Here is a 14377-nt window from a genome sequence, read left to right as displayed (position 1 = left end):
TGAGTCTGCGGGTGAGTGAGTAGGTGAGTTACTGAACTCACTATCCACTAGTGAGTGAGTGTGCTGAGGGAATACACTATCGGCTAGGCTCAACCATAGCACATTGTGAGTGAGTGTCATACCAAAAGACGTTAAAAGATGGTACTTGTTGTTACCCTGCCTGGTGCTCGGCATTAAGGGGCTAAAACAAGGACTGGTCGGCTTGGTGTCAGTAAACTATGTCTGAGTGGGGTATTGATGTTAAACTGCGGCAGAGTATCTCAGTGAGCTAGCACTATAAATCAGCATCAGTCCAGACAAATACAAGCAGCCACACACACACACACACACGTGCATGCGCGTCACTATATAAGTGCAATAATCTTGGACGCGACGTCAAACCCCATTTCACCTCACCTAAAAAATATTAAAGTTAGAGGGGGACCCCAAAAGTGAGCTTGACAATTTGACCTGTATGGGGAACATGGGGGAATGGAGCCAAGGTGGTTGGGCATAAGTGAGCCACTACCAACTTCACTGCCGTGGAGAGCCTGCTTGTAGGCAGGAGTTATGGGCCTTGATTGCTCATCTCAAACAAGCCAAAGTCAGCTCACACTCACAATAGGCTCCTACACTCATACCAGCTGTACATTCAGCCAATCCTGGCTTTTGACACCAGGGTGCCCTAACCTAGCCTCACACTACCTCAGTTAATATGACTGTTATTTACACAGCATTATGTTTGTTTGCCTTTCACCAGTAAGGGTCACTCAGTTGCTGACTTTTTGTTGACACATTCTATCATTGGACTGTGATCTTGGTAGAATATATTTGCACAATTTGGAGGGTCCATATGAATAAGTATGACATTTTCACAATTATATTATTCCTAAAACACATGTAAAATGCACTAAATAAACAAACAAAAATATTTATTTTACATGACTACGCTATGATATTTGAATATCATATTTTAAAAAATGTTGTCTTGGAAGCAAAATGATACAAAAAATCTTTTTTGTGTTAGGAAGGAAGAATATGTATTGAATAGCAGAATCCTCAGGGGCCTCTCTTCAATGTAATTTTACATGATACAAATAACCTGATTTACTTCCAATTGAACATCTGAATGTAATTTGCAGGTTGTGTACATCTGGATTAAACAGACACTTTATCATGAGACAGATTTCTTTGTGAGATATTTGATGAGCTAACATTTCAGTATTTGATGACGATCACCTGATTTGATCGGCCCCAGTGAACTCTGGGTAATGTCAATTTGACAATCAACAGTCCAGATACGGTTTGTATGCAACTGCTTATACTTATGGAGAACTGTGAAGAAATTGAAGGCAGACTTGAGTGAATATTGGGAAATAAAGTACCTAAAAAGACATATATGTATATTTTGATTGTAAATATTATGAATATTGGGATATTATTTTTGGATTTTTAAATATATTACAATTAATTTAAGAGGTAGCGAAACAAATTGTATGTACTTTATCATGAAGATGTTATGTTCATTCGCTCACCCACCCACCCACTCACCCACCCACCCACCCACTCACTCACTCACTCACTCACTCATTTACTATTCTACTGATCAATAGATACCTCTTTCTACTGTGATGAATATGTCATCATGTGGATGAGCTGTCATCGGCTGTCATGAAGGTGTCAACATCTACAGCATCTACAACTGTCACTGTTCGTGTTCAGATAAGATGTCCGACAGTCACCTGATAGCCATACCATATCTGTTGTAATGAGAACTCATGTTGTGATTTCACAGCAACCAAGTGATCCATTACTTCATGATTGTCGTAAGAAGCAACAAGGATGATCCAGAGCTCCAGATAACTTTTTGAGCAATTGAGTTTTTACTCTAGGGTTTTTATTTTAATTGGGTTATAACATTTTTCATTGGGTAACCAATATTATTTCACTCATCCATTTATCACTCTATTGGGTTTTTCCCCAAATTAGTGAACATTTTAAGATTTAAAACAAAATAAAATAATGTTTTGGATGTATATATCTGTTCTAAATATATAGGCTTGACTCAGAAAGTAAATTAGCTCATAATCATGATAATTGTGTTTCGGAAATTTGCTCCGTTGTACGCATGATACAAAAGCTTCATTGGGTATTTACGCGTGCTCTTCTATACATTGGAGTTTTTCATTTGTTTTTGTAGGCAAGATAATTGAAAGTAATTGGGTTTTGAATATTTTTGGGGAGTATTTTACGCAAATACGCAGCTTTTCTGTAGCTCTGATGATCATCTGTAAAGCTCCGACGAGTACAATAAATGGACAGATGAGTGTAGTTTGTGAAAGCAATTAACTCCCTTTCTGTTTTGACTGGTGACAGTAAAAGGATAATCTGTTATACAGACCATGAAACAAAATATATCCAATATAACCCATGCAAGTCTATAAATGTTGGCAAGTCTAGATTGCTGCAGTTTAGAAGAGAGCCTCCTTCTATATTTTATTAAGATAATGTAACAACTGATTTTTCTGTAATATATTTTCATTTCAGAAACTAGATGTTGGTCTTGATAAAAGAGTATGATTACTTCTAACATGCTACAGGCGATGCAGTCTCTCTTTCCCTTGACTGTGTGTGACAGTGTCATCATACACTGATGCCATGCTCATAGTACGTTGCTCATTATATCAATCACTGGTTTACCTGGTCCAGACTCGATAACTGACAAGGTTGACCCATATACCTGGAATACTGATGACTGTAGCATTAAATAACAGACAATGGAGCCATAGGCAGTGCTGATTAATAGACCTGGCTGATCATGTGATACCCACCCACAGTGCTGTGTGGTGCTCACATCATCGACCACTGGTTTACCTGACTTGTGTACAGCCATGTCATAGAACCTCTCCTCTCATTAACATACAGTAAAATAAGTTTATAATGAACACGCTTATAACAAACTGACGAATATTACGAACTTAATTTTAGGTCCCGGTCTGTATAGATGTTGTATATATATGCTTATGATGAACTACAGCTATAATGAACTAAAATTTGTGGGCCACCTTAGTTTGTTATAACCATAGTTTACTGTGTTGTACTTTTGTGGGATTTGAACCCAGATGAGGTGGGTCAGAAAACCTTCTTCACTATTGGATGACCCCAAGAGTTGTTAAATATGTCTTCGACTTCGGCTTTGGGCGTACCCACATTTATGACGGGAGATTATGTGCTCCTGTTTCTACACCTGGTACACACACATTGTGTTGGTGTACCCAGATTTACTGCTGTGTTAAAGATTTATTAATATATTCATTATGTTGCATTGATTATGCCACATCAGCAAAAAGAAAATGCATTAATTTGTAACCTGATTCACGTGTAGGTTAAATTTGCATTGTGTTCGTGATGGATTAAACATTGTGATGTAAATGGTGGAGGGCAAAGGTATGCAGAGAATCTGATGATGCCCCTGTAATGACATAGTTCACATACCTGCAGAAGCAGCTGCACTCTCTCCACTGATAACTTCACGCGCATGCAGTAGGTTGAACTGTACCTCACATTTACCATATTCCATGTTCCGTAGTTCCTCTGCTAAGAGCCCAGGTGCCCATTTCACAAAACGATAGTAACGGTGTTGCAGACTATGTTAAAGTATAGGAGTTGAAACAGTCAGGAAATTATGGTTGTTTTGTGAAACAGCAGAGGACACCATTCATCGTCGTTAATTATGTTAATTACCCAGTAGCGGTAAGTGAATGAGTGAGTTGGGTTTAACACCACTTTTAACAGTATTCCAGTTATATCACGGCGTGTCAGCTTAATGTGGGAGGAAAGCCCCAAGTGATGCAGGTCTCAGACGTTTATCACTTCAGTGAAACCCACGAGCACGGGTATGGTGCTGACAAACCTAGAAACATAATCAGAGCGAACCGGGATTCGAACCCACAATCATAGGTTTCTGGCGTGCCCAAGGGACGCAACTCTGCACAGCGAATCGCGGCGCCTTAGACAACTGGGCCACCCGTGCCCCCCAGTAGCAGTAAGACTATTGTAAGTGTATATAAAAGTATTGGAGTCACTATTGGAACAGGGCGCTGGCCGTAATAACCTACAGTTTACTACTAGACCTGGCACTATGGAGGTTGGCTTTTCTGAGAGGCCCACCCACAGACATACTGGAAGTAAGGAGAAGGGAGGGCTTAGGTTGGTAAACTTAACTGTATTCAAATGTAATGGGGAGAAATCATTAATCTGTCTAACAGTCCTTGAACCATTTTATTTTCCCTTCTGCCCAGCACTTCCTGTAATCCTGTGGCCCTAAATGAGTGAGTGAGTATGGTTTTACGCCGCTTTTAGCAATATTCCAGCAATATTGCGGCAGGGGACACCAGAAATGGGCTTCACACATTGTACCCATGTCGGGAATTGACCCCGGGTCTTCGGCGTGACGAGCGAACCACTAGGCTATCCGACCGCCCTGGCCCTAAATGAAGTAAGTCTAGATGTTCCACAGGTTCACAATAAGGATCTTTTCAGTTTGAATGTAGTTGCTTGTTTCTGTCAAAAGTATATATTTTCAGAAACTAAGTGTAGTCTACCTTTTTGAGTCTGGCTCTGACTAAAGGAAATACTGTATGTACTAGTACCACCCTGTAAAGATCTGGGGTAGAATAGGTCTTCAGCTTGTCTTCTAAGGCAACTAACCTGGATGAGGAGGTCAGGCTTGTTGACTTGGGTGATGCATGTCATCATATACCAATTGTATAGATCAATGCTCATGATGTCAATCACTGGATTGTCTGGTCCAGACTCAATTATTCACAGACTGCCATCATATAGCTGGAATATTGCCGAGTGCGCTGTTAAACAACAAACAAACAAACGACCATGGAATAGTACTGTTTGGGTGCTTTTGTTTATACATTGTACCCATATGGTAGATTGCACCTGGGCCTTTGGCGAGACAAGTGAATGTTTTAACCACTAAGCTACCCCACTGCCCCTGTGGTATAGTATACAGAAGGGGAGATATATATTGTAGAATAAAGGCCCTATGGTTGTTGAATACGGTAATTAATGAATTGCCCAGATGGTTCCAGGTTATACTTAGCCAGATTTTTATACCACGGTGAGTTGGTTGCACTGTATAGAGTTTTTTCATAGTTGTGATCACTTATCACACACCGATGAAGACAGTTGATACAAATGAGCATCTCCTTTGCTGCAGGTCTGTTCTCTGTTGCGTTTCTTGCTTGAGTGGCGTCGGGTTCGTGTGGAGCATCTCCCTGTTAGCATTGTATAGACCGCTCCTGTCGTACATGGCTTGTTGTGTGTTTCAGCTGTAAGGATGGATATCCTGTGTGGTGGTTTGTATGTCAACAGGAGGAAGTGTAAATGAGTAAACTGGAACATCAGATCTAGATTATTTGGTATTGGAGGAAATGTATCTCGCCTCTTAATGGAAAACAGGTTCATGGAACTGATTATGAGTAGAAAGTGTGATTTCCTGGGTATACAACAATTTTGAAGATAAGTATCGGTATTATATACAAACATGTAGTTTTCTTAAAATTTGTTTTGTTGTGTTTTCCATCAAGATGAAATGTATTCATCAGTTTTACAGAATTTATGCCTTTGCCTTTTTAATATATATTTACAGTAATTGATTCCAAATTATTACAAAAATGAAATGTAAATGTGACAATGTGATTCTTTGAACTTGAACTATTATTATAATATCCTGTATCCATGGTAACCTCAGTCCTAAATACAAGCAAGTAATCTTCCATTCTGGCTTGTTATCGTTGATTTGCTGCTTGTTGTTCTAGTGGCTGTAAATGTGCATTTGATGAGGATGGAGATCATTTATCATGTTCCTGATATGTTGAGTAGTACTACAGACGAATTTCTTCTTATCAGTGACATGGACAGGTAGAGTGCAGCTAGCACAAAGCAATTTGGATGTTATTAATCTCCTCTTTGGCAAACTTGTATCATGATGGGAGTGGTTTCAGGCAAAATATAAATATGACAGTTTAGTGACTTTTTGCTTCTGTGTTACTATGGTAACTTGGTGATTTATCCAGTTTGGTGTAAATAAACATGCATGATAAAGCAACAAAACACTTTTAACAATGCTAAGAAATCACTGCCAACGGCAGTTCAATTTCAAGCATTATAAGCATGCGTTTAAGAAAAGTGACTTGACCATTAATTAATTTACTAAGTTAAGATGGTTAATGTTTCATGAGACAATGTTATCAGCTGATTGATGAGTCAAGGAGTAGGTGATATGTGGATTATGACTGAATACTTTAACCATTAAACTGCTGTAGATTCCTTGTAAAGTATATCATCAATCATTGATAGGTGTAAAAGTGTGTTTCTTCTGTCAGTGTTCCAGGCCGGGTGATATAAATCATAATGACTTATTACCGATAAAATACTTCTCTCTGTCAACAACGAGTGTCACTACATGTATGTCCTCAACACGACATGCGTGATATCTCATATATCTTACCCCTTTATATGTTTACGAACTATCCAGGTTCTAATCTGTCCCGAAATTATACGATACAGGAATTTGATCTAGGGAACAGCGTCATACCTGATTTGTCGGGCTGTGAGCATGAAAGACGAATAATACTGGTCAACAACGCACAAGGGTATAGCAATCCTGATCTCATTCATTACGATTGTTCAGACTTGTTCCCAAAGGGTAGCAGCCATTGTTCAACTCAGCACTTCTTGAGTTCTCAATCTAAGGCATATGAAGGCTGTCAAAAATACCAAGTAATTATTTCTGGCCGAGTGGATATCTTCAACTGTAAACTGTGAAAAAACTGTTCTGACAGTAGATGTGACCAATGATGCATTAAGTCTACGGATTGACTGGACTGCTGATTGTGTGGTTTTATCATTCTTGATACAGGATTTCCTGGGAACAGTGTAAGGATCTGTTTGCAGTTGTGACTGTTAGTGACGACTGGGCTATAATTGTATGCTAAGGAGTTAAGCCTTACGGATTTTGGTTTGCGGATCGATGCTAATGGTCGTCCAAGGTTAGTGTGGACCTAATTCTTGAGAAGGGTTTACAGTAGCCTTTGGTCAGCCAACAACATTGTTTGGTGATCGTTCAGAGGAAGATGTCGAAACAGAGTTCTAGTGCGGATGTGGAGGAGATATTAGCACCATATAGACAGTCAGCACAATTGGACAAGAAAGGTAAACATTGTTTCAGGAATAATAATACGGAACAATTTCCATGAATTGTTTATTTTTGCTGTGCATGCAACTCTGTAAACACCTGTAGTATTCTCCTCACAACTTTATAGATTATATGTAGTACAGGTGTGGAAATGAGTTATATAAGGGGGATCGAGCCACCGAGTGGGCAGTTCAGAAGGGTTAAATTACTCTTTTCTTACATAATAGCTGGCAATGTATCAACAACCGATACTGATTTTCTGTCTGTGGCTTTTATCCAGAACACTGTGCATGGGCCAATTGTGATCATGTTGTAACATGCCAGCAAGCATAGGTGTGAACAGTTAGATGGAAGAGAATATTAAATCTTATGAAACACTTCTGTCTAAGTTGAAAATTTATGAATGAAGATTTGGCCAGACTAATTATCTGGTTTTATAAGTATTCAATATCCCAAGATGCATACAGCAAATTTCATGATTGGTACGTTGCCAGGCATAATTAGAAATTAAATGAAATGAACGTTAAAATATAGTTTTTGGTGAAAAAGTGTTAAAGTAATAATTAGAAATAAGCCCCTTGATGTGTTTAAACATACTATATTATATGTTTTGAAATTTTATGGTCAAGGTTATTATTAAAACAAGAAATAATAAATGTGTGTGCATGCATGCATGCGTGTGTGCATGCATGTGTGTGTGCATGAGTACTCTGCTTGTGATTTTGTAATGTCGCATTGCTTCACCATCTTTAGATACTTATCCCAATATTCAGGAAGCACAGAACTGTTAAGGAATTCTAAAGAGACCCTTCAGGGAAATATAATATTCATGGACAGAAATCCACACATAAACCTAGATGTTGATACATACTTTAAATGGAGGCCTGTATGGCTATTTGACTATCAGAACACATTGGTTTCTGAAACTATGAATATATCAGTCAGAATTACCAGTCCAGTCTTTACGTTACTGCTACTCTTTCTCCATGAATGTTTTCATCCCAGAATAACCTGCCTTTATGTTGGCAAACCCTCTACATCGCCTGCACTCTCAGAAACTGTTCCCCACATTGTCAAGATGGTGAACGCACATCAAAACTACATTACTGACTTGTAGGTGTGATTTAGTAGTCAGTACAACATACCTTTATCCATGTGTAAATTGACGTCTGCTCTTGTTACGTGTTCCGAGCAGCTGTTGGAAATGGGCTTGGGAGTCATCAATAACTGATTCTAATATACATGGTAATGATTTAATCATGGCATTGTAAAAGACACTGTCAAATGATTGTCTGAATGAGGCTACTGTAGTTATGTATTGTGATATTTTTGTCTACGTTGCTAATGAACCCTGTTGGAATTCCAGAGTAGAAATGGTCCCTGAACCTGTGCTTGTGAAACCTATGCTTGTCACAAATAGATTGGTTGTGAGGCTCTTTGATTTGGCTGATGGTGGGTCATCGTGCCCTGATCGCGTGGTTTGTTGTTCATGCTTTCAGTTACTGGTTGGCCAGGCCGGGTTATTTAAAGGCTGGAATATTGATGGATTTAAACATTTGCACTCACTCTCATTCCTGATGAATCTTTTTAACTAAGGGCGATAAGAACTACAACTGTACCATCATGTGCAACAATATTTGAACATCTAAACTGGAGTAATACTCAGGATGTAAGATAGTCTCACAGGACCAAGGGGCGGCGGGGTAACCTAGAACGTAAAGCATTTGCTTGTCATGCTGAAGACCTGGGTTCACTGTTTGTGAAACTAATTAATGGGGTCCCACTTGAATATTGTTAAGCGGCCTAAAACCAAAATCCCTCCATTGCAGAAGTTGTAAGGTGGCCTAGTGATTAAAGCATTGGCTTGTCAGTTCAGAGATCTGGATTCAAATCCTCAGGTGGGAACAATAGGTGATTACATTTATTTATTCTTCGACAGTGTGATGATTCCGGGTCAGAATAGGACCCCAGAACCCCATGCTTGTTCTAAGAACTGGCTAAAACATTATGGCTACAAAGAGTAAATGGCTGATGTATGCGCCGACAGCAGCTGGTAACCCGACAGCCTCTCTTGTTGTTCATTTTATCAACCACTTGTTTGGCTTGCCCAGACTATGTATAGATTGAAATGATATGGCTGAAATATTTCTGACTGGCGTTTTATCATGTTTATCATCATTCAAGCATTCACTCACTCATGAGTGAGTGAGTATGGTTTTACACCGCTTTTAACAATCTGTCTTGATGCCTTCAGATGACATACTCCCCGAAGGTACCGGGTAAACACTTATAACAGAGTGAAACGTAAAGGAGCTCTCTGCTCCCATATTTGAACTGAACTCCTACACCTACCCCTGATATGTACCTGTACACCTCTTGAGACTACTGAGGCAGATGACCAGTAGTTTGATTGGTCCTGGTGAAACACAACAATGATTTGAATAAAATTTGATGGAAACTAAATGCTTTTCTTGGGATACATGATTCTGATCAATGATGATGTATGCTGACAAAACCTTGTCTAACTGCTATTGTCTTGTAAACATTGTCTCCATTCATCTTACTTGTGTTAATCTAGACTGTGCTAATCTTGAAACCCAAATTTAGATAGGATTATGGGTAGGAGTGAAAATTTGAATAAGTCCAATGGCTTTATTAAATTTCTAGATCTGAACATCTTGAAATGGAAAGTTAATTGCAGAGAATATGGGTCCATCTTATTTTAGACAGTCATCTCAGTGAACCAGAACCAGCATGGTCAAGTACCAGTTGACCTATCAACGTGGCGTCAGTCAGTAATCTTGATAAGAACATGGTTCTTCAAACAGCTTATTTTAGTAATTGATGTGCAGGCCTAATGAACTATGACTTGTTCTGATTATAAGCCAATAAAGTGAGTGAGTGAGTGAGTGAGTGAGTGAGTGAGTGAGTGAGTGAGTTTTGTAAAGTCAGTAATCATGGCAATTATAATCTCATCCATAATGTAAGATACTTTGTGAGAAACCTTTCATGAACTGACAACAAAACAAAGGCTGATGACAGTAATTTCATTTGGAGTAATAGTCTTGTTTCTGTTGTCTAGAAATTCATGACCATTTTGTGAGAAATGGATGATTGTTTCAACAGGATCTGACTGTAATGACATGCATTCAGCCTACTTCTCTGTCCCTGCTTCTATATTCACCTGTCTGAGTAATGCAGCACAATGTATGTAAATTGTGCGCACTGCTGGCCCATGATTTACAGCAGGTGTATGGTGCCCTATATTGATTGGAGTTGTCTGACCCCACTCCTGTGGAAGCACACAGAGCCTGGCAATGCAACAGGCGGTCTTTCAGTAACAAGACGTCTAGAGAAACTCAGTACTGACAAACTTGAATGTTTCTACAAGTCTGGGTCTCCCAGTGATGTAAGGTAAAGCAATACGCTGTGCAGAGTTAGATCCCTTAGTTGTACCAGGATCCTTGAATGGTTATTTGAAACCCAAATTTGCCCAGTTTATAATGTTATGGGTTTTACCAAGGTGGTAACCATCTACAACCTGTTTCATCGTCATTTTACCACATGACAAGGGATCAGTCATTACACCACATGACGAGGGGTCAGTCATTACACCACATGACAAGGGGTCAGTCATTTTACCACATGACAAGGGGTCGGTCATTTTACCACATGACAAAGGGTCGGTCATTTTACCACATGACAAGGGGTCAGTCATTTTACCACATGACGAGGGGTCAATCATTTTACCAAATGATGAGGGGTCAGTCATTACATCACATGACAAGGGATCAGAAATTACATCACATGACAAGGGGCCAGTCATTACACCACATGACAAGGGGTCAGTCATTTTACCACATAACAAGGGATCAGTCATTACATCACATGACAAGGGATCAGGAATTACATCACATGACAAGGGGCCAGTCATTACACCACATGACAAGGGGTCAGTCATTTTACCACATGACAAGGGGCCAGTTATTACACCACATGACAAGGGGTCAGTCATTTTACCACATAACAAGGGATCAGTCATTACATCACATGACAAGGGGCTAGTCATTACACCACATGACAAGGGGTCAGTCATTTTACCACATAACAAGGGGCCAGTTATTACACCACATGACAAGGGGTCAGTCATGTCACCACATGACAAGGGGTCAGTCATGTCACCACATGACAAGGGGTCAGTCATGTCACCACATGACAAGGGGTCAGTCATTACACCACATGACAAGGGGTCAGTCATTACACCACATGACAAGGGGTCAGTCATGTCACCACATGACAAGGGGTCGGTCATTTTACCACATGACAAGGGGTCAGTCATTACACCACATGACAAGGGGTCAGTCATTACACCACATGACAAGGGGTCAGTCATGTCACCACATGACAAGGGGTCAGTCATTTTACCACATGACAAGGGGTCAGTCATTACACCACATGACAAGGGGTCAGTCATTACACCACATGACAAGGGGTCAGTCATTACACCACATGACAAAGGGTCAGTCATTACACCACATGACAAGGGGTCAGTCATGTCACCACATGACAAGGGGTCAGTCATTTTACCACATGACAAGGGGTCAGTCATTACACCACATGACAAGGGGCCAGTCATGTCACCACATGACAAGGGGTCAGTCATGTCACCTCATGACAAGGGGTCAGTCATTTTACCACATGACAAGATCGAATGACTAATTTGACAGATTGACTGTTACATACACGACATAGATCCAGACAGACACTGTACTATGCTAATAGTATGCAAAATTATACCCTCTGCATATATCGACCAAGTTGCACAAAATGATCAGACCAACAACCATCATTAATCTGATGGCCTTTTTACAATGGATTAGGCAGGAAGAGCCGACTGAATGTCTCGCATTTCTTTCTAATCTGTCGGCCAATCGCAGCCATGAAAGATTATTTATTGGTTCACTTCTGTATGTACAAACTCGATCATAAACCAGATGGTGTAAAGTAGGCTGATCATGGTATTACTATATATATAAAGCCCACCCCTTGAGCTTTACAATAATAAGTCTATACAGCATGTGATCGTTTTACTTAGGGTCAATCCTACAGTATATTGTCAGCATGATTTGTGTGCTGCCTAACGTATTCTGGACCATTGCTGTTCTATGTGCTGAAGATCAGATACCAATGTTCTGGTCATATGGGAATGCGTTTCCTTACATAGCATGTATTAGCCCTTGATATTCCTCTATTAAAGAACTTTGAATTTCATAATCCATATCATGGTATAAGACAATAAATTTCAATGCTGACCTAACATTAGAATACTGACCCGGTAATGTTTCGTTAAATCACGTAATCTGGAATACTTGTCACATGATCACTATTGACCTGTCACATGATCAATATTGACTTTGTCGGCGATTGGCAATATATGGTTCACCAAGATTTCTAAAGATCTGTTATGTTTGATAGCAGGGAAAGAAATTGTGAAAGTAAGCGCTTTATGAATGAAATGTGCTATGTCAGAATAATTTATTACTTTTGATGAGGTCATAATGCAAAAACAAGGACCCTTGTTTTCACATAATGACCTCACCAAGAGTAATTATAGGATGTAATAGTGGGTATTTATGCAGAAGAGCAGTCCCAAGTGGGCTATCTGCTAAGAATAGAATCACCAAATAAACAGTGCTGTATACACATCTTAAAGGTGCCACAGTGCAAATACTGCCAGGAACCAGGCAGTTGATTGCAGCATTAGATATCACTGTAGGGGTAGGCAAATGTGTCCAGCACTTAACAGATTTCAAGCTGAGTGGTGTGCATCGGAAATGAAGGCAGGTTTACTTTATGTACAATTGAACATACTTTAAATGAAACATAACATAAGCAAGAACAAACACAAATCTGATCTTCCAACTTTTATTGATCACTTTTCTCTTATTTGTAACTAGGTGTTTGGGAATATTTCTTTTTAGGTCATAGGGTACAAAGTGTCTTGGAAAATTGTTTGATAGGCACTACTTATAAGTTGACGGATGACAAAGTAGACACAATTTATGGATAACAACTTCTTTTATTACTGTAAAGACGATGTTTCGGTATAGATCCTCATACCATTGTCAAGCAAGACCAGTCTATTTTGTGTCTTGGAAACTTCGAAGTTCGTGCAAAGTTATTGGCAGTTACTTCAAATCAATTGAAAGTGTACATCAGGTTTTAACTGATAGAAGCAGAAGGCAAAAGGTTCAGACGACGATATATTCATGTATTGATATACAGTAAGACCTTTCGATTGTTTCCTAGATCATCTTCTGAAAGAGATGTGACTTTTATGGCCATGTCGATAAACCAGTTTTATGATGCGATTATTGAATGACAGAGCAGCAGATGTTGTCATTGGTCACCTCCTGGACAGCATCCTTCTGAGGCTGTGACAAGACGTGTTGAACAGATCGGGACACCTCAGATGAAGCATTGGAAAGATACATAGTTCATATTTGTTAGGAATATCGTGGAGTTTCGCTGACGATGCCTAAGTATTACAGTAGCATGCTGATACTGTCAAAGTCACAGCCTTCTCTGGCAAAGCCAGGTTTGTAAATCACTTTCTTGTAAGAGAGTTTGGAAACAACGCCCTTTTCGTCAAAGCAATTCTGGGATATAAGTTGCTAAGTCAGTGTTAAAGCGTAGGATTTATTACAGTTGTATAACTTTGATTTTTAGGTGACCGTCGTAAGACTGTATTAAAGAATGGACTTTCCAGTAGTTGCAAGATAGTATTTTGTACAGTGATATGTCTATGTAAAGCATTAAGTATAGGGAGATCAGTGGTTCAGTCGGTGGTCAGAGTGTTTACCCTTGTACATCAGTAGAGTGGATAATTGCTCATGCTTTTAATTAACCAGCCATAAAAGACATTCACTCATATTATAGTTGAGCAACCACAGAAATAATGCTGCATTATAGTGTTTACAGGTTGTAGCAGGATCACGAGGGGTACATGGGGTTTTATGCATCCCACGTCACGTGTTATACCACAAGCCGCTTGCGACGGGGAATAGGAGATTTATTCCCCTCCAAGGCAGGTTACACAGTATTTTATCAAGATCACGTGAACCAATCAGATCTCATCATTCTGACACAGAGGTAACAAGTTATCCATTAAGTGTTATATTTTGC

General features: G+C 39.5%; 1 protein-coding gene across 12 annotated transcripts in view; it reads left to right on the top strand.

The window, feature by feature from the left end:
• LOC124146687 (echinoderm microtubule-associated protein-like 2) overlaps window positions 1-14377 on the top strand; it is an 89920-nt gene that overhangs the window by 28422 nt on the left and 47121 nt on the right. Inside the window, exons 1-2 of one of the 12 annotated variants that reach the window (XM_046517105.2) lie at window positions 5256-5351; window positions 6917-7209. The exons of 9 other annotated variants lie outside the window; for them this stretch is intronic. In XM_046517105.2, coding sequence (XP_046373061.2) covers window positions 7131-7209 — 79 coding nt within the window. In that variant the 5' untranslated portion in view covers window positions 5256-5351; window positions 6917-7130. Of the gene's footprint in view, window positions 1-5175; window positions 5213-5255; window positions 5352-6916; window positions 7210-14377 lie in introns of those variants that run through there. 2 more of the 12 variants (XM_048403712.1, XM_046517114.2) reach the window with 2 other exon arrangements.

The sequence above is a fragment of the Haliotis rufescens genome, unplaced genomic scaffold, assembly GCF_023055435.1.
Source record: "Haliotis rufescens isolate VD_foot unplaced genomic scaffold, xgHalRufe1.0.p SCAF_3, whole genome shotgun sequence".
NCBI lineage: Eukaryota > Metazoa > Mollusca > Gastropoda > Lepetellida > Haliotidae > Haliotis > Haliotis rufescens.
This window is presented reverse-complemented; position numbering and strand designations above follow the sequence as displayed.